Source organism: Cuculus canorus, chromosome 4 (assembly GCF_017976375.1).
Source record: "Cuculus canorus isolate bCucCan1 chromosome 4, bCucCan1.pri, whole genome shotgun sequence".
NCBI lineage: Eukaryota > Metazoa > Chordata > Aves > Cuculiformes > Cuculidae > Cuculus > Cuculus canorus.
Window position 1 is genome coordinate 53,045,540 of NC_071404.1, and position 26,726 is coordinate 53,072,265.

Below are 26,726 nucleotides of genomic sequence, written 5' to 3' on the forward strand. Positions count from 1 at the left end.
CTGTGGAAATACTGTAAATTGCTGCCATAATTCTTGTAATTCCATGCTCAATTGAGTTGCTCTTCATCTCTTCAAAATTGCATAGAACAAAGGTTAAATGGTACAGAATATTCCAAAGAGAAAAAACAAAACGGGTTTTGCAAGCCTGAAATGGAGGTTTCTGCAGCTCACATATGCAGCTGATGAAGACCTATTTGTCTGTGAGCGTCTTGCCAAGCTGATTGAATACTCATGTTATTTTGAATTTCTACAAATCTGACACCACTGCTAAGCTCAGGTGTGAAACTGAAGTGCTTTTCTCATGTGCTTTACGTTCCAAAGTATTCCTATTAAAGAAATAAAGTTGTTATTAGGAGAGTCTGTGATTAAGCAGAGGGTCAGCAGTGAGGACCTACACTACTTAAAAGCAGTGGGAAGTGCTACAATAGCCAGGTAAGCACCCATGCTGACAAACATCTTTCTACTGAAGCGGAAAGTGAACTATGTTCAGGATACTTAGGCCTATCAAATCCCCAGGTCCCAGTCAGTGCACTGGGAAGCCATGCTGAGCTGGGAGATGATCATCTAATATTGGTGAACAGCTATAGACATCACTTAAACATTTTGTTGGCAATTAGTGTAATTTTATCCCTCATGACAATTACAACTATTGTGAATGTGTTGTTCCATTCCTAGTCCTAGCCTTCTGCTCTTCTTCACCCCTGGGCGTCCATAAAAGACAAATCCCAATTTTCCATTTTGCACCTGAAAACAGTATTTTCTGTCATTTTTTGGAAATTGAAAGTGTAAGCAATAAGGGAGGAAGCAGCCATTGCACTACACAAATGTGTCACAAAGCCAGTAAGATAAATCTTGCACTAGTTCACCTAAATTCAACAGCATTACGATGTGCAAATGGTGTGCAAGGGGAAATAATGGATTCCTCTGAAGCCATTTGAACTAGACTGTATAAAATGTGCAGAGAACCAAAGAACAGTTCTGCATTGGGAGGGTATTGACTCTAACACTTGTGCTGTGTCCTTCCCTTGCTGTCATGGGCACCTCTTGGGCATTGGGTTATTTCGTATAGATCTCTAATGAGTTCTTCCTCTTGTTACACGTTGGAAACTACTCTAGCAAGTTGTTGCAAGTGAAGCCAAACAGTTTGGTAAATATATTTGCCACCTTCTGAACCACAGCGTGTAAATGTATTCACTACTCTTATAAGAAAAAAATTCCTAAAGAGAACCTAAATGTGCTCTAATATAATTTCCAAGACCTGTGTGCTTTGTGGCAAAGTGGAGTTGAATTCTGTAGAATGTCAAGAAAGCATCATAATTTAAAGAATTCAGTAGTTTATGGAAAGAGATTTTGACAGAAATAACTCACTACAATTGTATTGTATGCTGGCCCCAAACGTTTCTTTCAACACACCACAGACCTTTGTGAGCTTTATGACCGTCTGTAGGAGTCAAGGAAAAATGAGGCTTAGAGAATTTGTTAGGAATTTCAGAGAGTCTGTAATTCCTGGGAAAAAAACTGCCCAAAATTTGGCTTTTGCACACCTTGAATGGTAGTGGAAGCATTACCCATGAATCATGTCCAAAGTCACCCCTCTATACTGGTCATGACACTGGGCATTTGAGGGTGAAAACATTTTAAACTATCACTTCAAGTCAGAGCAATCCTCAACTTTTTTGCCATTTCACCTAACAATGTTTGCTGATATTTTTTCTTCCACAGCCTTAAAATAAGTTCGCAAACACTGATTTTACATCACCTGTATTGCAATGATATATAACTCATGCTGAGGGGAAGAGGGGTAATTAATCTGCCAAAGTAAGATGATTTTAGAGTGTCCTCACACTAGGACAGATAGCACTACATGCATCAACATTTAAATGATTATCAACACTGTATTTCCAATAAGAGCCTAGACTCAATGTTAAGCATGCAAAAAAGTAGGAAAACTAGCAAAAGAATGAAGGAATATATGGGATTCTGATCACTTCAAACAATTATAATGCAAAGAAAACATACCTGAAAAGTAAAGAAGGTATTTTACGGAGGAAAATAATATGAATCCTTTTCCAGGAAGGTTAGTTTATCTCCTGCCACTGTTTTCCTCAGACTAACTAAAATCTAAAGCTTTTACCATCCTGATTAATTGTTGCCTCAATAGCTGAACCTGTCAAGCCCAAATATGATACCAATCTCCTGCTAAAGATTATGAAAGAACAAATCTGCATGAAGCATAAACATCTTGTTGATATAATCAAGAATTTAATTTATTTAACTCTAAAGTTTGGATTACACTGACTCCTCAAACCAAGTACCACACTGAGAAATCACGGCATTAAGACAAACTAGATGTGCTTTTAGAAGGATTACGTATCTTGTGGAAATCTCCAAACAGCAAGGCTGGTGTAGTGTTCCCATCCTGGCAAAATGCATAATTTCATTAGAGTGATAAGACAAGGCAGAAAGATTACAGCAGATAAATATGGTGCAAAACTATTGTGCCACTTGCTCTATGGCTTCAGCAACCTGAGATGCATTGCTATCTACAACATGCAGCTAAGACCTAGAAGCATGTTATTGCTACTGGAAAAAAAGAGATTAAAAATTGCTATTAAAAGCCTCTGTTGATAAATAGGCTAGGATTTTCACCTGTACCAGAGTCAGGCAAGCACCTACTTTCCACATAAAAGCAGTCAGAAAATCCTTGCCCTGTTATTTGTTTGAGACACAACCTTTGGAGCAGTAGCTAGTCAGTCTGGCCTGAAAGGGGCTGTTGTCAAGCCTGGCTGCTGAGACAAAAAAAAATAAAAATACTTGGAATTAATTTGGACCCCTCTGGACCAGCCTCTAGAACATGTGCGGGTGGCATGAGGGGGCTTCCTAACCTGTTTCTACCTCTCCTGCACGACGGCAATACCCTAACATATAACATCTGCTGAATTTTGTTCCCTTAGAGGCATTATATCAGGAAGTGATCATCGGAACACAGCTTTCTCACCTGTGGAGGTAGTTCAGAAGGCACAACATAGAGACAGCATCATATTAAATTGTCTCAAACCCCTTTTTCTGTTGCAGGTAGGTATGTCTGATAGAGCGTGCTTCTGTTAGGGCATCCAAAGATCCAGTTTCACAACATGAATGCCAGTTTATTGCTACCTCATAGCTCAGGTGCTGGGACAATCACAGTGGCTTGCATGGCAAGACGTTGTCCAACTCAGGGTCTTGATTCTTCCATGTAAATCTGGGACACCTATTTTTAAGGTGCTTGCTGAAACCAAAACTAAATATTTGTCTTATAGGGGAGCCTGGTCTTTAATTCTTGACTTGTATTTCGAAATAACAGCTGCTACACACATAAATCCAACATTGTGCCTCTGTTTACAGAATTGCAAAATAAAACCATTAAAGTGTCTTCCTTGAGTTGTCCAGGCAAAAAAACCCTAAACAAATAACACCCCACCCTCTACTTCATGAGGAACACAAGTAATAAGAATGTTTTTACCATGTGATTTTAGTAAGGGGCTTTATTCACCTTTAGACTGTGAAGTTAGCCCACCTATCAAATAGTACCAATTAGAAATACCCCCTTCTCTATGTTAAGAGTTTCTTAGAGATTATTTTTAATTTTTTTTTTTGCAGGTTTTTTGCAGAGGACTCAGGTGTATAAACAATTGGTTACCAAATTCAAGGTCCTTTCCTATTTAGAAAAAAACAACCCACAAAAAACCAACCCAAAACATAAGACTCAGCAGATTTTTATTCCTAATTTATAAAGGATAAAGATTAATAAGAACTCTAGGTTTTAATCCAAATAGAAGAAACAGCTAAACAGAAGAGAAAACATTCTGGTGACTTTTCAGAAGAGATAACCTTCCATAGGGCGTGTTATGTGGCATTATGTATTCTCAGGTTTGGAGCCAAATGCTGCAGGCAACTTGCCCTTCAAATTCAGTTTCTATTTATTTTGGCTGCAAATCATAATTTTGTTATCAAGCAGGTATCAAGCCATCTGCTTCTATCCTCAGTAAATGTAATAAAATGGCATTTGGGGTTGGGGCTAGAACAAGCAGTTTTCTTTTGCCCAGTAATGAATACACCTTTAAAACCCATTAGGCAAAACTGGCCTGATATGAGAAAGCTCTAATGAGTGAAAGGAATGTGGCAGTGGGGGTGTTGGAGGGAAGAATGAAAAAAGTATATATAGGGACAAAAAGTCAATTAAAGGCTACACTTTCAGCACTACAATTTGATTTTTGTGAAAGCTAGTCTCGCAGACTGCTAGGAACAGTGGAAACACCCAAACCACATCTTTTTTTCCACAACAGGCAAACTTTCAAGACACTCAAAGATTGGGTTCAAGCGAGCGAAAAGTATGAAAAAGCCCTTGGCTATCTAAAGCCACATTTCTTAAATTTTCGGAGATGACACAACAGCTCAGCTGTGACAGTTTGTGCCTTGCTGGTCTCTCCCAAAGAACAGCCATGAATAATAACCAAGAATGAGGGAACACCATGCTCAAACGCTTTACCTGCTCAAAACAATTTAGTTAGTATTTAATTTTAAAAATGATTTTTTTAAGAGACTTGAAGGCTTGTGAGCTGAGAGCATGGAAGACGGAAAAGGAAAAGGCTATCCATCTCCTCTAGTTAACATCAGCAAGAGCAGAGTGCAGGCAGTTGCAAATATATGTAATCACTGCAGGAGCCCAGGTTTAGTGGAACTTTTCTCAAGCTATGAGTCTGTGAGACAGGATTAATCTGATGTGTTGTAGGGTTGGCATGATGTCCCAGGCAACACAGCATCCCCTTAATGGGGAAGGGGTTTGGGAAGCATGTGACTTACGGTTGATCCACAGTGTAATGTAACAGCTCCAGATTGCTTCCATGGCCTTTGGAATAGGGTCTCAGTGCCAAGGTTTACTCCTACCTTTCTAAAGTGAAAAGCCCCGGTGGTTTTTTGTAGTACCATCAATTTTGACAAGAGCAGTCTTGGAGAAAGGTACTGCTAGCTGTCAATAGGGGTCACTAATCAGACATTAATAAACCCACCCACTGCACGCTTACAACACAAGACACTATGTTCTGGCTCCTATATTTGAGTTCATATCCCGAACGCATCCAGGCTGATATTAAGAGGAGCACAACTCTACTCCCTTCTCTCATCATTTCTGCAAGAAAGAAACCTGGGTGTCTGAGTGAGAAGGAAACTGATGTGCTACGGGCACTTTTTAGAGGACGTCTACCGTGCCACATAGCCTTAGCCATGATGTATTACAAGGCCAAGGCACAGGAGGATGTAACCTTTAAGCACTCACTTTAAAAGCATGTGCCAGTTCCTCTCCATTCATATTTTTAGAAGAATAAACTTCACCTTTACATATTTTCAAAAGTAATTACATCTTAATGCAGGCTCAAAAGCATTTATAATTGATTACTATCCTTTGGCAATGTATTCCTTGACCCATGCCAGTGCTGTCTGTTGTTTCAAGCTGGAATTGCTATGAACCAATCCAGAAAGCATTTCTATTTGAGGTACGTTTTGGAGCAGGTGTGAATAAAGGGCAACAATGCCAGGAGGACTGAACAACTTGAGATAAGCATGAAGGAATTCCTGCTTTAAGCATGTCATTTAGCTTTCAAAGAGTCAAGAAAAGCCTTGAGAGGAGGCAAAAGCTGTCAGGAGGCTATTGGCCTCCACATCTGTACATAACTGAGCCTCTAGTAATTTGCTGACAGAGTAGATCCTACCAAAACATTAGGGACTTCTACGGATGCAAGATCCCAAGATGAATTATTAAATTACCGAGAAAGTACCACCAGTATCCAAGCTGAAGACAAGGGATGAAATTTGGAAGCCCTGAAGAAAACTTGGCACATTCTTTACTAACCACAATGGAAACATCCTTGTCCACTTCTGCATGGTTTACAAAAGATACAAATACAAGCAGCCTGTGTGTGTTGTCTGAACACACTGCAAGCCCATACATTACTTGTCTTGGTAAGCTTTGAAGACAAACTACCCCAAAATCTGGGAGAGGGAGTATTAAGACACTGTGGGGTAATTTGACCTTCTCTAAATTTCGCTAAGTATAATTTTAAAATACTAAAGTGTTTCTAAGCAACTGTAGGAATGTCTTGCTGCTGTCTCAAATGCTCAGAAAAGGGAGACTGAGCACGAGGGAGACTGGTGTCGGCATCCTTACCATCCATTCCTCTCTTCAGATTATACTATTCTGCTATTACAGCCCAGATGTCCAGGACAGTTCAGAGATAATAAACAGTGGAAATCCAAAGACTTCGGTCAAACATCATATAACAGACAATAAACCTGCCTCTGTCTCAAGAGGTTGAAGCATATGGTAGCCTGAAGGATTCACCAGATTATATGCTTTCTCTTTCCAAGGTAGATAGAGACATACTCCATGTATCTCCACACATATTCTTTGTTTGCCAATGTGACTTTATCAACACCACTCTGTCTTTATGTCGCAAAAAACATTTTAAAAAAAACCCAAACTTTTACACAACCACAATTTTTCACAGCAATTTTATCCTATATAAAATTTGCTTATTCACTGTCATCAGTTCTGCCACATTCCTATCACGCAGAGGAGGGAAAATCCTTTTTAAAGAAAGAATTGTATAAAATTGACAGAATTCCTCCCACCTTTGCATGTTGCTTTCTGATAAGCTTTATGGACTGTTGTGTTAAATATGCTCCTTTTGATCCAACTCCATTTTGCTTTTCAGAAGTTGTGAAATTAAAGATTTAACAATGACAGGAAGGCTATTTTTAGTAGAAGTAGCAGACAGAGAATAAATAGTACCTCAACACAGACTTTTGGGGCTTATATTTACTTAACATAGCTTTAAAAGCACTTCTTTCCGTGGCACAATCTTATTTTTATTCTCCTATATTGATTTTTTTTTCTAACAGCAGTGAGCCCAAGCAATAGCATAAGCTACACCACAAAAGACATTTCTAGATTGTAACACATAATCTAAGCAAAACCCAATTAACGTTTGTTTAGATCAGTTAATCTAGTATTATCAAATTTTAAACTTCTGATTCATAAAATTTCTTACAGACAATATATAGGCATTTGTGGAAACTTTGGTTGTAAGTGTTCACACCAGGGGGCCAGCAAATGAAGGTACAGGTAAAAACAAGATTTTACTTCACAAGTATCTTTGACAAAGGCTTTGGTAGACTTTGGCCCTTGTTACAGTTCCTCTCACCCTTGCAGGTTTTACTAGTTAATTCCACTTTAAAAGCATGATCTTTCAAGCTGAAGAATAATGAGAATAGCAGTTCAGTGACCGTATGAACACCTCGAAGTTTGACTAAATCTGTGCATTGAGAATAGGTTTTAAAAGATATTGCGCTCAATAACTAACATTGCCCTTAGGCTCGCATCCCTCATTAGCTGACTCTCAGTAAATTCTGTACGCCCCTATATCTTCGGGGCTTATTATCTTAAAACTAAGATAATTTCTGAGAGATACCCTTGGCCAAACTTATTGCTGGCATAGTACAAGGAAATCCATCAGGATAGATCTAATTTGCAAGAGCAGCATTTGCTAAATGTAAGAGACATTCCATTTCCTTCCTTAAAGCCATCTTTACAAAAGATGCTTTATTTTAAAGCAGAAAAACAGAACTGAAAACCTTTGTAAATACACCTCTACTTCTAACTCCTCTCAGATTGAGGAGCTTCACAACACCTAGAAAGAGAGCTGTCACAATAATACAATGGCAGGAAAGTTTTTCACAGAACACATATAACTCAACTACCAGTTAGAACCTTCTTCTCCTCCAACACACGGTCTTTCAATCACTGAACTGAAAAAAAGGAAAGGTATCCAGCTGCTGACAGCAAAGCTTTTGCTCACAAAACACCCCACAGATGTGATAAGTCTATCCAAAAAAGCCAAAGAACTTACCTCCCACAGCAAAAACACAGCATAGAGCTAGCAAAAAGAAGGCAGTCCCCAGCAGCTTCATGCTTGGTGGTGGTGCTGTCAGCTCTCCCTTGCACAGCTGGGCAGGGAGTGCTCTCTCACTCTGAGGCAGGCCTTAATTACTCCATGGAAAAAGGTGTGTAGAGACTGTGCCTAGTCACTGCCCATTCCTGCTTATTTTGGGGACTTTGATAAAGAACAGGAGGAAAAACAACATACTCCCTCTGGGAGTTCAGTACGGAGGAGATTTATTGTTTCAGTTCTTACAGGAACTCCTTTTCTTTGGCAGTGAACCATGTTTTTGTTAATACATTATTTTGTTCTTCTTCGACCACGAGGTCAGGAAGGTTTCTGAACAGAGGCAAGTCTTTCTTTAGAATATGTTATATATCACTGTAGCTGGGGATAGTCTTAAAGGAGCATTTTGGGCAGCAGAGAAGCTCAAGTAGTAGAGGATAACAGCTAGGAATGGAGGAGGAAAACAAGCAACAGGAGCCTTGAACCTGGCTCTTTGTGTTACATAAGGTGGCTTTGGTGAAAATCACAGCTGCTTCACATTAAAGGCAGAGAAAGTGCCTCCCTGAGAGAGCTGCCATTCTGCAATGGAGAGGATGTGAGGGACCACCAGCACAAAGTGAGGAAGTAACTCCAGCAAGGTACCTTGGTAGGGAGAGGCTCTGGGCATGCAGAATTAGGGCTGGGAGAGGTGGTGGTAGTGGGGGCGTTCTTTGAAATGAAAATTAGGCTTTTTTTTTAATATTCAAAAAGCTGCAACTAGCCTCGACTCCATTGGTGTGCCTGCTCCATTAGTGATAAAATCATAGAATCACCATTTTGGAAAGGACCCACTGGATCATCGAGTCCAACCATTCCTAACACTCCCTTAAACCATGTCCCTAAGCACTCCATTAACCCGTTCCTTAAACGCCTCTGGGGAAGGTGACTCGACCACCTCCCTGGGCAGCCTGTTCCAGTGCCTGATGACTCTTCCCGTGAAGAATTTTTTCTGATGGAACCCTTCTGATGGAAGGGTTTGTTGCTTTTTTTTCCTTCTGTTTAGGTACTTGCTGTGCCATGAGATAAGGAATAGAGTTCCCAGAGTGAGAATCTTACTTGGACTCTCTAATACACTAGAGCTGAATCGCTTAATTCTTGGGACCTGCTGATCTGGGAAACTTTGGTATCCCTCCTTCTTACAGCCACTTCTCTGACTTTTGTGGAGGGATCCCAAGCAGAGCTCTGGAATTAAAGGCTATGAAAACATAGGCTTGTAATATTCTTGTGCTCTGTGTCTTAATGTTTCAAGGTAACTGATAGCAATTGATCACAAAACTTTAACAAGAAGAATGTGGTGCAGTACATTTGCTCATCTCCCTCTCTGTCAACTCAAAAATTTGGCAGAAAATCTGACCTTGCAAACAACACAACTTGTTAAACAGTCAACCTTACTTATTGCAGTAATCAAGATATTATTTCTTTTTCTCATGACTGTTTCTTGCTATAAGGGCAAGATTTGGAATGGCTTCACATGCTGGAACTCCCAGGAGCTAAGCTTCCAACAACTCTACTGTTTTATTCGTGGGATGAGGAAAATGATAGCAGCTCAGCATAGCGTAGAATAACTTTTGTTATTTTGCACTGTTATATCTTAAGGCTATGACACATCCTCTGCCAATTGTAGGCAAGAGAAGGTGGTGCTCATTAGAAATCTTTTGGTATACAATGAGTTTCTGGCCCTTCATTTGGACAAACTTAGGTATTTGCATCCATGAGACATACAAACATTTAAGTTCTCCTTAGCAAGACTGTTTTCACTGCCATTGGAAAGGATCACACAGTAATACAAACTTGACTCAGAGGAGAGGTGGGCCACACAATAACACTTTTGTCAAATGGGTCGAAGCATATGGTAGGAAGTTGGTGCCAGTGCTCTCTTTTTGTGTTAGTTTTGTGCCAACGCAGGACCTAAAGTTAGAATGCGCAAGAAAAGCAGTAACTACTGCAGCAGAAAGCCTTCAAACAAAAAGATAAATGTGAACAGTGTTAATTCATCCCAAGTGAATGCTGTTTCTAATGTGATACCAAAGTATTACCTGAAATGTTAATTCTGAAGAAGGATACAGAAAGGAATATTGTTTTATTGACTAAAATGAAACCTCTGCAAAACCTAAGAGGCCTGAGGACAGGATCTCTTCCTTGGGTTTTGACACACAGAGATGCCTAAGAGAGTACTGAGTCAGTTCAATGCTGTTTATCTGAGTAGCAGCATCCCAAGTAGCCTTCAGTGCACCGCTGCTGCTGTTGATAAGGTGAAGACTATGATGGTTACCTACAACTCACTGAAGGCAGAGAGGGTGCGAAGTGTGGCAGCCCTACAGTAGCTACCCGTATGGCAGGTACAAGTGTAGAAAAGGCTCCCCAACTTCATGCAAGGGAAGGAAAGAGAAAGGACGAAGTGTCTTTGCCTTACACCATGTCATGCAACTCGACTTGTACCTTGGAGAGTCCTAAAGCAACTTACTGCCTCCCTAAAGCTTCAAGACAACTGTTCTCCTCTGAGATACTAATGTCAACATCAAAGGCAGTTAGCTTTTGCTAGATCAAACTTCTTATGGATAGCAGCAAAATGCACGTTAAAGAATAATAGGAATAGAAGGGGAGCAGCTCAAATAACTCGCTGAAAGAGAAACTCTGGCCAAAGCCAAATTGTAGCTTCTGGCTTGGAGTATCAGAGCTGCAGGGAATTCTTACATCTCTTGTCAATGGAAACATTCTTTTTTCATTAAAAAGAAATCATTTAAAGATTTAAAAACTTCCAGCGATCTTTGTGGCAAAGGATTATTCCTATATTCATACATATAGGAATATCTTCATACAATAGGATATCTTCTCTTTTTCTCCCTACAGGCAAATAAGTTTTGCTTTATTGAATAAATGTTTTTCTTCGTTTCCTCAAACCAAGAAATTTTGCTTCAGTGCCAATGTGTGCTTTGTTTTATAAAGAGAAATTTGGTCATCAGTACTGCTGCCAACTGTGGTACTGCTGCCAGTGCTGGAATATCTGGAGTTTCACTTTGAGCCCCAGAACAAGTGACTCTGTGACAGTCTCAGTTTCCATATCTCTTCAAGTAAGATTTTAGCCCTCCTGGTTGCAGAGGAAAACTTGAAACATGACCAAAGAGCACTCAAGAGACTGGAAGGGCTCTATTTTAAAATACCATTATTTTGTAGTCCAATAATGGTTGAGGTAGCCTGAGTTATATATTTATTTTTGCCAGTGTGGTATTTCATTATTAAAGGGAAACCATTTACTGCCACAATGGATTTGCAGTTACAGATTTATTGGTCTCTGGTTGTATTTATATATTCTTTCTTAGTTCACATTGCTTGGAGCAAAACATTGCCTTTTTATGCACAGTTCTCCTACAAAGTTCAAATAATCCCCTTCAGATTTAAAGAATGTAAAAATTTTACATATAATTCAATATTCTTGAAGCACCAATGAATAAAACAGGAAATAATATGGACAGCCACGCTGCCTTGCTGTGGGCTACTGGCAATGTGGGTACAAAGAGTGAATTTGTCAAAGTCTTTACAGAAGCAAAAATAAAATATACAAAAGATAGGTGGTCTTTGATGATTTACTAAAGTGAAGGAAGAAAAATGCTGACTAAATTTGCTCACGTTTTCGTTGATACTTTCTATCCATTCCAATGACGGTTATTTTAGCTCGCATTGCAGAATGATAGAAAAAGATCAAGATAATCTCAAATTCCTATTGTTTTGCTACAACTATATTTCAGCAAATATATCTAAAGTGATATTTTATCAGGTATTGCCTATGACTTACCCGTACATTTGGTTAGGCTCCCATAACAGAATAAATTTGCATTGAAATATGCAGTTGTAATGGTATAGAAGAACATTGCTTAGTTACACTTTCTGTTCTTTTTTCTTTTTAAAAGTCCTTTTTTATTCTATTACATAGACTAAAATTTTAATATAAAGTAGACTCCAAAAAACTTGAATATATCAGTATGAACCATGATATTTTGATGCTAATATGTAGAAGTTACTCTGAAAATTCATGCTGAGGGACATCTTAAAATGTAGATATTTTGTTCTGAGTTTTTTATGGAAGCATTGGAACACCTCAGGGAATAGAAATCTCAGTGCCCAAATACCTCTGCACATAATAACATTAAAAATATGAAAGATCAGGCTTGCAAGTATATTTAAGTGCCTTAAAAAACCCAAGATAACTACCTTTTCTTTATAGCACAAAAATGTTTAAATCTCATTGATTTTATTCAGAGCAGCTGCTGATCTGAAAAATTTCACTAAATCTCTAAGTGCCTAGATGCCTTTATGTTGGTACTAAAGATCAAAATGCATTTAGTCTGTATTCAGTACTCTTTTTATGAAAGATTTGTTTAAGGCCAGATCTAATAGAATCACTGCAACTTTAGCCATCGGGCTTGAGGATTGTTTATTTGCAATACCAACAGACTCTGTGAGGACATCCGTTACTGCAAAGCATGTTTTTCCTACTCTTTCATATCTGGAACTCTACTGATGAACTACAGAGAGTGAAAATACATTCAAAGGAACTGGCTCCATGTTTATTCACTTACAATTGATACAAGTCAGGACCATATTTGTAGAAATGTAGTTGTCACTCTGCTAGAGGGCTGGATTTCAGAGTTTGTTGTATGTTTGAGGTATTTTGTAGATACAGGTCACTGTCAAAATGGTGTAGCAGATTTACAGTCCTGAGCTACCTCTGTCCATCTCTCTTACTCTACAGTGCCGCTGCTGCTGCTGCTAGCAAAACACAAGATAGAAAGAGGGCTCTGCACTTGGGTGCTTGGTGTTCCTGTTCCCCATATTGTACTTCCACCTTGAGCCACAGTTCATTTCACCTTCTTATGAGTCTTGGGTATCAGTAAAGACAGACTTACTTTTGTGCTTGGCCCTTATTTCCCAATCCAGCAATAATAAATCATAATAGAAAGACACAAATTTACCCTGTATTCCAGGACCCAGTTCATGGGCTTCAGGCATTTCTCAGATCTGCATTATATACCTGAGAAGCTGTACTTGGCAGTTTTTGTTGACTAGTTCTGTGCTTGTCCTCTGACTTCGTGAGCTCCTTGCTTGGAGTTGCAATGTGCTACTTAAGAGCTGAGGTCCTTCTGACACCATTCTACGTTCATTCTCTCTCTACTGGTGATTTACTGATGTATAGATATTTTGGTCTTGCTGATCAGAGATAAGGTTGAGCATAACTGCAGTGGCAGAGAGAAGAAAGCTATGGAGGGAAAGGTATTACTGTGCCTAGTCATATTTCATGCTTACATACGTGGAGTCAGGAGAGCTGGAACAGGGAGACCATGAACAGTCATTCCAGGGATATAAAATAATGTAGGCTTGCAAACTTAGAGCAAGGAACTTCATGTCATGTAAAGACTCACCCAGAATGTGTTTATAGGCTTTGCATCCTGTCCTGAGGTAATGAAATGGGAAACAGTGAGTCAGTCTCAGTTTCTCGTGTTATTTGAAATGTGTGGAATGATTACGCGATTGGCTCAAAGAAAACAAAACAGAAGTATGTGTTTGAACCATGGTTCAGTTTTCCAAAAGGCTGAATAAATCCAGCCACTATCTATCCAGACATATATCTCATCTTTGTTGTGGTAAACTGCAATGAGTTCATTCTTCTCGGCCCTGCTTAAAAAAATAGGCAGCAGTATGAGACGGAAGTGGACCTCAGTACTGAAAAGCGAGATGTACTTTCTGTTCCAACGGCAGCTGTCAGTTTTCCTGGGCAAGATGTTGTTGGACAACAAGCTTCTGCTGAGCTGGGTTTCTGTGGCTTCTCTTTCCCATTTGTTTTGCTCTGTGCAAGCAGTGGAAAAATGTATTAGATTTCTCATCAGTCCCACAAGCGGATAGATATTCTGTGCATTGGTCTGTCCAAGATACAGTTTTTAACAGTGTCAGCTCTGTTTTCAGACCACTAGTTCCAGAAAAGAACATCTTAGAACATTATAAAATATCTATTATAAAGAGCCGATTGTACTTAAAATACAAGCATTGTAGCTTTCTCAGCAGCCTATGGATATGCTAATATCACTACATCTTTTATAAAACTATATTTTCAATCATAAAAGGAGTCACCGAAAAAAAATGTGTCCACTTTCCTCATTGCCTGGTTTTGTTTCTATCTGTCGGCATAGTGAGATTTGGCTACTTCTTAGCAGACCCTGGGAGCTTCTGAGTTTCATGACATGAGGCTGGAAAAAGGGCGAGTTACAGGAGATTTGGTAGCTGCACAGAATTTGATGTCGGGCAGGTAGACAGTATACAGCAACTGCTGGGACAGCACACTCATTTCCTGCCTCTTACTCCATCGAGAAAGTAAAGAGTCTATTCACAATAAACAGTTTCTTCTAGAACTCGTAACAAGAAGCCAGAATTCACGTATCATGAATTTGAGAATAAGTTTTGCTCCAAGAAAATGTCTAGGAGACATTTCGTTGCATAGAGCTACTCTCAAACTGAAGATCATTCCTCTCTGCTTGGTATTTTTACTCGCACTTTTTTTTTTTTTTTTTTTTTTTTTCCAGTTATCTACTGTCTCCAATCCAACTTTCAGCATTGATAGGCTTGAACTCCTTGTGGCTTAACCTCCTTATCCAGAATAGCTGTTACTGCTGCAGCTCAGTGTCTGGCCTCCCAAGCCTTCATTCCTTTGCTGTATTTCAGATTTCCTGTTGTTGCTATCAGAATGAGTCCTGCTGGCAAGAACTTTTTGACACATGCAAGATACAATGCATGTCCGGTCTGATAAGGAAACAATGTCACCAAGAAAAGTGGGTAAAACCCCTGTGCCAAAACATACCCCCAGCACTTCGGCTTCCTAGCAGACTGCATATCTGCACCTTCACAGATACCATAAACATTTTCTTATTCTCTGCATTTCTACTTTCTGATTTATTCAGCAATGCAGAAGGGACTAAATGCTTTCCACAGTATGTAATAGTTAGGCAGCAAGAAGCCAACTGAAAATAAAAGCGTCTTGGTCACCTCCTAAAAACACGTATTTCGGATGATCTACAGATACCTGGAACATGCAGACAAATTTTCACACATACATGCTTTCAGGAATTTATTTTACTGTCGGACAGTTTGTCATCACAAATGCATAAATTCACATTCATCTCTGCTCACACTCAATCTAAATTTTTGTTCCAGACAGCTGAGATAAGACTAAAACTTTTTAAAGAAGAAAACCCACAACCAACAGATAAAAATGGACTACCAGCATTCTGCGCTGCCATATCCTGTGCTTAGTAATGTTCAGTAGCAATGGGAAATGCTTGTAGTAACAAAAATCTGTTTATAAACTACTACATACTATGTGAATCACCTTTAAAAATAACTTTATGGTATATGCTGTCATATATTTGGAGTCTTATAGCTATGCTCAGGAACAGTAGCATCATGGGTATTTGCAGCAACAACATCACATCTCAGCTTAACATTAAAAGATGCTGATTTGGAGTCAAAACCTATGCAAATAAGTTTGAAGTACTATGAAAAGATGGCTGAGCAAAGAGTAGCTTTAATATTGTTTTCTCTCCTACAGGACCACATACAACCTACACATTATGCTCCAGCAAAGAAAGATGAAGTATTTTCCTTTACAGTTGAATCAAGTTAGGAAACTATCCATGGCTCAGCTGAACAGCAAAAGCCCTGTGAGCTCCTGTAAATCAACTGGGGTTACAGCCTGAAGTTCAGCACTTCAGACACTGAAGTTAATACTTTGCTTTCATTTTTGTTCAGTGCTGGGAATAGCAGGTGGACATCAATTGCTTTTACAGACTTTTGCCTCTCGAGGGATGAGAAAAGGGAGGAACAATGGCAAATCTGGGACAATGCAGTCCCAACAACTACAGTTTCAGTCTGAGTTCCCTAATCACATTCATGAAGGAAGTAAACATTCAATAAAACTATGGCCTATTGTTTTTATTTGACTTTCTACTGTTGGAGTAGTTTGGCTGAAGACAGGGGTATTGCCATCACTGAGAACATGTGAAAACAGATTAAATATATCAGAGATAACACACCATGGTTTGTGGCAGAGATCTGGCTCCTTTTTCTGCAGGACTCTTGCTATCCTGAGAGTATGTGAGATAGAATTTCAGTCTGGAAAAGGTATCATTTATCAATTTATTAATCCACTGGCTATCCAACTTTTGTCATCATCCACAGATATGGAGGTGTATTTTCAGCCTGTGTGTGCAGACCACAGGTAGGAAGACTGGGTTAGTCCATTACAGTGATAAGATGTATTGCAAAGTTCGTCAAGAACTAGCTGAGGTGGCAGCTTCTCGTACACAGACTATCAAATCCACATGTCAGCAAAAGATTGGTAGAAATAGCCAAAACCTGTGAAGCGTCATGTTGTATTATCACATTTACTGGAGCAGATGCAATTAGAGCACAAAAGTGCTCCTTTGCAGGTGGGACTGTAGGAGTATTACTGTACTGACAGAAAGTTCACTTTGGTAGAATACCTTCATCCCCATTAGGTGATACATAAAATACTGGCAATTGTTCAAATACTCGTTGAGGAAACCTAGGATTTAATTTAATTGGCATAACCTTTTTCTGTCATCTTGAGCTTTACACAAAGAGAGTGTTTCAACATATCTTAGAGCTGCTGGATATCACTATATAACATGATGCTAAAATCTGCTGTACAACTAAAACTGCTTGGATTAGATCAGTACTTGAAAGAAAAAAAAAAACACTGGAAAGCACGCACATATTTCAGGAAGTAATATCTAGACATTAGTACTGCTGCAGCAGGAAACCAATGAGCAAGGGGCAAGACAAGCAATACCTCACTGACAACCCACAGCCAGTCACTCCTCTATAGACTCCTTACTCTCTGAGTAGTTTCTAATAATCTCCCCTTGCAGTAGGTGGCAGCGGTGTCTTCCTGCACTTCAATCCCTTAGTAGCAATTGGTTAGAAAGACTTTCATTTCCCTGGGATCCTGTTGTTTGGCTGGGAGGTCCTGCCTGGAGTGAGTCACTGAGCCACCCACTCTCAAACAACAAGAAAACAACAGGAAAACAACAGTCGCAAAATCCTTCAAGAATAACAATGACTGGGAGGTATCTTCATCCAGGCTAGATTGCTGGTTACTGACAACATTTGCAATTACGTTGAAGATATGCTTCTTTCAGGCCATATTTTTGTTTTATTCCCTCTTCTAAAATGGATTTTTTTCACAAAGCCTTTCCAACAGTAGAGCTGATGGAATACTATATATCAAGCTGACTGTTTAGTGTGGTTTTTTACTTCTTGTTGAAAGATTTATTTGGTAAAGAATTTTTTTAACATTTGATCATCTTCAGAGCCGATGATCTATATCCTTTCAGTACATATTTTGGAGAGTAAATAGCACTATGTGCTGAGGAATTTAACTGGAAATAATGTTTTCTGGTTTTCAGCCAGACAAGACTGGCTCTCAAGCCAGGCCACATTTGCTCTCTAGCCGAAGTTACAGGGCAGATTCTTTCAGGATGGTCTAACTCTGTTCCCCTTGAAGTAAATAAAAAAACAATTGAAAAAAACCAAACCAACCTTTCACCAATTTCAGTGAGCACCATTCAGGCTGATTACTTGGGGAAATTGTGCTCACACCTAGTCTACACCTATTTTAGTGACAGGTTAACAAATCTGTTCTTTGAGTACATAATGATAATTACTATTAAATTCAGCAGGACATCTTAACATACAAAGTTATACATGCAAATGCTTACAGAATAGAGAACGAACAGTGACATGTGACTAAAATTCCCATATTCGTATTTTCTGCAAATATCCTGCATCCTACTCCCACCTCACGTTGCACTCCCATACTTATTAGTATGTTGGCCTGCTCAGAGTGGGAATTACATGGGATGGGGATTATCTTTACTTTGGATTGAGCCCAATTTATGGGGCAGAACAGAACGTACAAGTTAGAAACAAGACCAACAATGGGAAGTTTCTATCACTGAATCATTGACCTGGGACATTCACTCTGCATGAAAATGAGAGAATTAGCAGTATTAAGTAGCAAGGCATGGAACAAGAAGTACACATCACATTTACTTTAAAACATAAGGCAGATGTGATCTGTATGTCAACGAAAGCACACGATACTGCTCCTCTGCAATTCAGCTACTCTTTATATGGGAATGAGCTGTCACTTATAACCACACACGACCTTGCTCATGTGACTGGCAAGTATCTGAGAGCCCAACTGTTAGAGTAATGAAAGAGCAACCCATTGCATATAGACTTGTCACAGTAATTAACAGAGCATTTACACTAACGTGGCCAGTTCTCCCTGGTTTGTGCACTTCTCATATACCATGGGACTAAAGACTTGGCCAAACGCTTCTTTTTTGTCTTCCTTTCACTCTTCAGAGACCTTAAACATTTTGTTTCCAGTTCTCAACAGTTCTGACATGCCTTCCATTTCCCTGCAACAAGAATTGCTTCTGGTTGTTTTCTCCTTGCCTCTTTTGCATCTTCATACACTCAAATTTCACTTCTCTCCTTTGTACCTGCACTGATAACAAGTAACAGTCTTCCTTGTTTACACAACAGGCAACGCAGTATATACTCATCTGGAGTGGGTTCTGACCGTATGACTAACCTGGCAAACCTACACAATGAAGATCTGACTAGCCAAATTATTCTCTTGGAGATCATAAAAGCAGGAGAAATAATTGGCCAGGAAAGAAAAATTAAAGACAGCGCTTGCACTTCTGCCTCTGGCTAATATTCCTTCTCAAATTACTACAGAAAACTACTTTGGATGTGGCATTATTTTACTGCTAAACTCCTCCTTCAGTTTAATGCAGTTATTACCTTTTGGCCAATGCATTTCCTTGGTCAGTAAAAGCAGGGAGAGCAGCTGACAGCCTTCAGCCGATATGTCTGATCTCCTGTAATATTTGATGATGGACTGTGGGGTGGGTGAGGGCAAATATTTTGCAAATGCTATGTATTAACACAAGGCATGAAGAGAAGTCATGGGTTTGCATTTGGAAAAAACTTCACAAAAATAAAAATATGTAAATCAGGAATGAGCTAAAACTCAGTGTCAGCATGCTTCAAAAACGGGTGTCTAATGTTAGGCTCCTAAATCCTTTTTAGCCACCAAGATTAGAGGCTTGGTCTTTGCTACGGGTAATCGCCCAACAGGTTCTGGGAAAGTAGCTTATTTAAGCACCTAAATGTGGAGTTTAGGAGTCTAATTTAGTCCCTCAAGTCTGAAATCTTGGCCACGCATTCTCAACCAAGGACAAATAAGAGTGCCAGGATTTTCAGTTACTATTAGACTTTCACTTCCAGGTTAAACACCAAATCAGAAGGGTTCTAATTTTCTAGTTCCATTTTAGATGCAAACGCAAATTTCACCATTGCTATAGTTATTCTGTAGGTGGAAAAAGGAAGGATGGCAGTGCCTGTGGCAGAGCCCCAAGCATCAAAACAACCCGAAAGCCACGGTTTTGCTTCCTTTCTTCCCTACAGCTGCTTGTGAAATTGTCTCAGGTCTCACTGCATTTCCTCCCCAGTTGTTTCCTTCCTTCCCTCTTGTTATCAATGCAAAAGCCACTGCTAGTCTATCTGTCTGCCTAGCCCACAGTAGGGCTCTATGGGCTCTCACGTAGCTTTCAGCCCATGCAGAGGCACCATGTCCACCTCCTGCAAGACAAGGGACCCCTGATGCCCCAGGGATCTCCAGCAGCCAAAACTACCCACCTTTTTCTGCTGAAGAAGTGGATTTATTTCTGCTGTGTAACTTGTAACAGGATGCCCTACAGGGAATTGGAAGATAAAAATAAAAATAAGCTACTTTAATTGACTATTTCTAAAGAGGCTCTGTTTTCCTTGTCAAGACCCTCTGGAACACAGAAATCATAACTCCAGGCTACGGTTACACTTGAAACCAAAACATAGGCTAAATCTTAAGCAGAAGCCAAATCCAAATCAGAGGCCCAAACCAAAACCAAATGTGTAACTATATTCCTAGAAAGTCATCTTTTCAAATAAATATGTAATTATGCAATTTTCTCAAGACTTGCCTCTACACAAGAGCTGTAACCATTTTACTAATCCCTTTTAGAAGCTGATTTTTATTTTAATTACGATAGCCTTTTTGTGTCCTTTTAGGTTATTCTCAGAACACCTTGCCCCAATTTGTCTTAATTCATTCCTTACAGACCAGGGCAGCTTTTATCTCTGGAGTCCTCAGAGTGAACATACTATATGTTTTTTTCTGTACAGAATATTTTAATGACTACATTTAAATACTTTTATGAAGAATAAGAATCTTTCTGAATTCCTTAATTGAATTTTGCATAAGACTTGTATTTCTAAAGGAACTCATGTAAGTAACTCTCTGCAGGATTGCAATGTGGATTTTGGGATAATAGTGCTGACTGGTCGCAGAAAGGTAGGGACTTTATCCAAAGAGGCACTAAAAACAGTATGAGGAAGAAGCTTTCTTGATGCTGTAGCCACTCTATTTAGTGAGCAGAGAAAGGTGGCAAATATTTCTGCTGACAGGTCTTAGAAAGATTACAAAAAACCCAGAAAGGATTAAAAGACAACTGATGTGAGCTTAAACGCTTGAATATCACTTAGATAAAAGCAAAAAACTTTCACAAAAAAAGTGGAACTCCCACTTTGTAGAAAGGCTTTGGTTTTATTTCCTAGAACTGCTGTCCCTCTGAAATCCACTACAGCAGAACAAGCAGGGGAGAAAATAAGACGGACAACATAGATTAAGTGAATAAATGCAGTGCGCTGTTGAAGCTTACCCATACACGGTTACACCACAGATTTTAGTGCACGCTTGTGCCCAAGTACAAAATTAAGAAACTTTGCAGATCAATTTTCATGGGCTTCCCCTTGGAACACCCCCTTTGAGCAGTGCAATGGATGCAAGACCCAGATCATGAATTCAGGGAGGGCTACATCCTGGCTTCAGTTTCACTATCCTTGTTGATAAAATATAGTTAGTAAACTGGTAAGAACTAATTAGTGGAAGATAACTGCAGCAGCTGAAAGGCAGAATGAGTGAGATGTTCTTTGCTAACGTGGTTGATTTGGTGGACACTAAAGAGCAGTTTAACATTACAGCAAAGGAAACTATATGAGCAAACAAGATTACAGTTGTGAAAACACCCCACCTATAATTTGCTTAAAGCAGAGCCCCACAGTAATTACTAGGGCCTTATGTGTGTTTTCAGTTCTCTCACTAGTCAGAGGCTTAATGAAACCTCTTAAAATAAAGCAGGAAGGGCTGTGCACTGATTCTTGGTGATTCACTGGTTTCCTTCCTTCCATCCCCAGCTAGAGCTTTACAGGACAAGTCTGCACGGTAGCGTGTGCAGCACTGCAGGCAAGTAACACAAGATAGACCCACCAGTCCATCACCTAGCTTCCACAGAAGAGCAGTGGCAAAACCAGCACTGTCCACTGCAAACACCCCCAGAGCCTTTTGGCAAACCATAGGGCTCTCTGAGGAATAATTCGCATTTTAAGTGGCACTCTTCGTTCCCCTCCAATGAACCATGCAGCAGACAAGCATGCCATCCCCTTGTGGCTGCCAGCCTTGTCTTGCTTTCATGGCCTGAGAGACCTCCCTGTTCTCTGTGCCTGAGAAATAAAGTGATCAATTACCAGCTCAGATTAACAACTACAAAAGTGAGTCATTAAATAAGAAAATGTAAGTTTTAAATACATCTGAAGGTGTTCTCTTCTCTGAGCTGTCACACAGGATTTCTCTTAGCTGCACTAGTTCAGATAAACTCAGTAAAGCCCTCCCACAAACCCCTGGCTTCTATATTCCAGTTAGATCAGAAATACCTGCTAGAGTGTCACCATGTGAACGTTCGTCTTCCGAGCAGCTCTTGAGTCCCAATTTCTCCCTTTCTAAAAAAAAATAAAAATGTTTAAATAAATCAGTCTAGAGGGAACTCAAATGTGTTTGCGGTGTAAACGAGTTTGTGATATCTACAAGGGTATAAGTGAAACAACATTCCAAACAGTCCTGGAAAGGTCCTGCCATAAACTGATTTCTCCAACTGTATCTCAATGCCTGCTTAAAAAAAAAAATATTAGGCAAAGTTTACAACACATTTAATGACCATGGAACATGCCAGGATCCTCATGTCTCAGCTGAAGTTTTGCCTGACCGTCCAGCTATGTGCCTGGAATTGACTTGTGTTTTAACCCGTGTCTTTGTAAGTCCTTGATTATTTATGGGCTTTTATTTATTTTGACAGAAAAGATCAAGAATGATTCAAGATGTCTGGAATAACCTTTTCAAGCTTCTTGTGTGCTAAGCTCTACCTACCTATGTGCTTTTAATACTGGTCAAATTAATAACAATAATTAGATGTGTCATTGCAGTCAGCCATAGAAAAATTATAGAGATGGTGACCTTCTTGAAAATTTTTGTCTGAAGCAATTAACACCGGGAAAGGACTCCCACTGGACTGGGGGCTGTAAGTGGGCTTTGGTGTAGATTATACTCTCTTTATACAGCACTTGCCTGACCTGCCATTAGGGAAATCCACTCCACTTGAGAAGGAACAAGGATAAATCCCAATGCCACCCTTAGTCTTCTTTTTATCTTAAAACAACTCATGTAAGCTCAGTGAGACTATTTCAAAATAAAGTTTTGACATATAAATACTAAAAGATGCTGCACAGTTTCACGGAATTGCTTTTTCAGCTCATTATTCCTTTTATATCTTGGCTTTTCTCTTGTAGCAGTTTTTACACAATACAAAAAGGCTAAATATGATTTCTGTGTTACAAAATGAGTGGCATAATTCCTCACTATCTGAACTCAATCAATTCTCTCAATAATGTGAAAAGGGGCAAAACTTGGCCTGTAATGGCTGTAGCACTTGCCCTGTTAAGAGCCGTGGCAAAACAACGACTGGGATTAATGGAAGCTAAAGCTACCCTTAGGCTCCTACATCCCCTATTTGCATTGCAAGAATGATCCAACTGCCCTGTTATTTTTCCCTTCTTTTCAACATGATCCCATCACCTGTTCTGGTCCAGACTTTTCCGTGTATCCAAAGTTCTGTATATTCAATTTCAGAGTCTTATCACTCAGTTTGTATTGGCGTAATGCCACCCTATCTAGTAAAAGGACATGGCTCAGCTCTCAGCAAAATTAGTAAAACCATTTCTATTGGGAACCCAGCAATGTGAAACAAACAACAATCCATAACCGTGAGCCTTCCTACGTTGCTCCTCTGCTCTTTAGCCTTTAATTTCGGCAGCCTCTCAGGAATTCTTTCTGCTTTTTCTTCCAAAGCTTTCAAAACAGAACTGATAAAATGATTTTTCTCCCTGGATTTTTCAAGGTTCTTTCTAAAGAGTAACCAAACAGTGAACGAAAAAAAAGATATTGGCATAATGTTCTGTAAACAGTGATCTCAGAATTATTGTTGTGGATAGGAACTGTTAAACTAGTAGTGAGTGGTGCTTCTGGACCTCCGTGATTCTGTGGATTACAGATCACATCAAATTGTCAAGCATCATTCCCACATATTTTCCTCCAAATCACTAGCTGAGATAATGGAATCCATGCACAAGAATGGATTGATTATTTTTTTTGCCTGTGAAAGTGAAGGGAAGTTATCGCCCTGGCCTGAATGGGAGGGCAGGACACAAGGAGTAACCATATACCCATGGGTTTTACACAGCTGTTGCAGGACATTGGAGACACTGCTGAGATTTACAACTGACTTCTAGACCATCACAGGTCCAGTAAATGAGCAGGGATTAAAACCCCTGCAGTTTTTGAAGAGGACATACAGACCTGACTGCGCTCTGTAACATTATGTGTCTTTGTATTTCACAGGTTCTCGCTCCTGAGGACTGCTTTGCTCTGTTCTTATTTCAGACTGACACAACTTCAATTAAATTACTTAGTAAAACTTCTTTTCTCTCTGCTCCAGTTCCATCAGTCAGATATTTTGTAGAGAGGAGAAAATTAGCTACTTGTTCTTCTACACAAAGTAAGGAGTTCCTCACTTATTTAAGCTGGCTGCTTGCTATCATTAACCCAAAAACTCGTTGCAAGTGGCGGCAGCATCACTGTCTTACACTTTTCCCTACAGGTGAAAGTCCTGAGTCACACTTCAAATCTCACTCATTTCCAAATCCCACTGAATTCCCTTACTTCAAGCAGCTCAGGATGTGATATCACATGTATAGGGGATGTGCATCTCTATATTAATGTGTACGTTAATATCTTTTTTAAGTAAACTGATGTTTCAGTACAAAATACTATCATTTTTCAGTTTCAAAGGCAATTTCTTAGTTAAAATGATTAAGTTTCATTCTTCCCTTTATCTTTTCTTGTTGCAACCCTATTCTGAAATCTGAGATGCCAAGCTTTGTCCTGAAGGACTTTTCCTAGCTGAATTGTCTCCCCAATACTAATAGTATTAGTATCATACAAGCTGGATAATTGGCAATCCCAAAAGAAGTGATAGGATCTGTTGCCTATATATTACTAGCTCAGGGCTATGTTGTGGCCAGCACTAATTGATTTACTTTCTTTCCAGTCATACAAGTATAAATCACATTTAATAATTCTCTCAAGTAATTTCTAGGATAGCGAGTGTCTATAGTACACATGCTGCCACCACAAGTAATACCTTTGGTATGCTTTCTTCCTAGAACAGACAGAAAAACATCATTCTCTATCCTGCCATTAAGCACAGACTGGAAATTTAAACAATGTTAAGCCAAAGCTCAGATTACGATGGTACATGATGTATAATAAAAGCGACTTCATATATGTGAATTCCATTAAAAAAAACCCAGATACTATTAAAATGTAATGACCAAAATGCAGCCTCCCTGGCTCTTACTGCACTCAAGTACCCTTAGGAAGTCATACAATGCAATGACAGCTACTTTCACAGAGCTTTGCATAGATAGTTTGTCATAACTGACTTCTAGAGTTCCAAGACTTTTAAAGCTGGTTAATTGGACCTTTAAAATATATTAAATGTCTATTGAAATTCAGGCCACAATAGCCGCTGCAGAAGAAGGGCTTTAATAGCTTTATGTATTTATGTATAAGTGTGTATATGTATTAAATGCATAATAGAAAAATTCCTATATAAACACGTTAAATAATCACAGCATGAAAAACACTTTACAGAAACATAAATGAACATGTGAGAACAAGAGCAACAGGGGTCAGTGCAAGGTGTAAAAGTACAGCAGACTTTTTAAAGTCTTTTGCACAAAGAATTTAAACAATAAAATATCAAAGTCTTTTGTTCAAAGAACATTCTGCAACATCCCCAAGTAGGATATAAACAACATAGCAGGCACAATGAAATGTTCCATCTCCTCAAATAAACAAATGATGTTTGTTAACAATTGTAATAAACCAATAGAAACTGAAATAACGTCTTTTAGACTGGTTGAGCTGTGCCGGGAGCATATTACAGTAGGAAAAGAAACCAAAGCTGGCACTAACCCAGTTTCCTTTCCTTTCCTCATTTATGGCTGCTGGTAGCTAGAGTTGTTCTGCCATTACTGTGCACCATGCCGAATGCCATCTGCCCTCCAGGGCCAGAATGACTGTAAGAAACCACATGGATATAAGAAATCCTCCTTCTCTTTACCAGATGCTAACACATGACTCCTTGGCAGTTGCAGCCAGGATCAGGTCCATTCGGATCAATGATCCAGAGACATCCCAAAGCATCTACATGGGTGTAATCATTACTCTGTGTATAATCCGTATGTTTCTCTATACTTGCCTCCTTCTGTATTTAAATGGAAGTGTTTATGGCAATTGAGGCAGGTGGACCAAAGCCTGAATAAATCTAGAATATGTATTCTCAGATTAGACACATGTACAGCACAGCTGTTATTTGTATAACTACAGAAGTGTATTATTGTCCACAAACTTTTTCTTTTCTCCTTTCTCATTGTCTACTCAGCAAAGCTAGTTGGAGTTTCTCCTGGGGCAAGAAGTCAGCTGAGTAGTAAGTCAAAGATTTCTTTGTTTCAAATACTGTCCAATTTAAGAGATGTTACATTAAATCATAGAATCATAGAATGTTTTGGGTTGGAAGGAACACCAAAGATCATCTAGATCCAGGCCTGCTGCCATGGGCAGGGAGACCTCCTACCAGGCCAGGTTGCTCAACGCCCCATCCAACCTGGCCTTGAACACCTCCAGGAATGGGGAAGCCACAGCTTCCCTGGGCAACCTGTGCCAGTGCCTCACCATGCACTTTGTGAAGGATTTCTTCCTAATGTCTTGTCTAGGTCTTCCCCCTTTAAAGCCATTCCCCCTCATCCTACCACTACATGCCCCTGTATAAAGTTCCTCCCCAGCTTTCCTGTAGGTACTGAAAGGTACTGAAAGGTTGCTATAAGGTCTCCTCTCTTCTCTTCTCCAGGCTGAAAAAACCCAACTCTCTCAGCTTGTCCTCATATGGGAAGTGATCCAGCCCTCTAATCATCTTTACAGCCCTCCTCTGCACCCATTCCGACAGTTCCATGTCTTTCTCATGCTGGGGATTCCAGAACTGGACACAGTACTCCAGGTGGGATCTCAGGAGAGCAGAGTAAAGGGGCAGAATCACCCCCCTCAACCTGCTGGCCACACTTCTTTTGATGCAGCCC

General features: G+C 39.6%; 1 protein-coding gene and 1 long non-coding RNA gene across 8 annotated transcripts in view; both read right to left on the bottom strand.

Moving 5' to 3' along the window:
• The window catches only part of EMCN (endomucin), a 57,577-nt gene extending 49,397 nt beyond the window's left edge, over nucleotides 1-8,180 (bottom strand). For 2 of the 3 annotated variants that reach the window (XR_008449566.1, XM_054064660.1), the window contains exon 1: nucleotides 7,944-8,180. Coding sequence is in view for 2 of the 3 variants with exons in the window: in XM_054064660.1 (XP_053920635.1) it covers nucleotides 7,944-8,004 (61 nt within the window). In the remaining variant the exon portion in view is untranslated. The remainder of the gene's footprint in view (nucleotides 1-7,943) is intronic. The other variant, XM_009558557.2, reaches the window with a different exon arrangement.
• A 3,470-nt stretch (nucleotides 8,181-11,650) lies between these two features.
• Nucleotides 11,651-26,726, bottom strand: part of LOC128851986 (uncharacterized) — a 58,690-nt gene continuing 43,614 nt past the window's right edge. For 4 of the 5 annotated variants that reach the window (XR_008449569.1, XR_008449568.1, XR_008449567.1 and 1 more), the window contains 3 exons: nucleotides 21,912-21,973; nucleotides 19,800-19,855; nucleotides 11,651-13,860 (listed from right to left, as the gene is read on the bottom strand). This is a non-coding gene — a long non-coding RNA (uncharacterized LOC128851986). The remainder of the gene's footprint in view (nucleotides 13,861-19,799; nucleotides 19,856-21,911; nucleotides 21,974-26,726) is intronic. The other variant, XR_008449570.1, reaches the window with a different exon arrangement.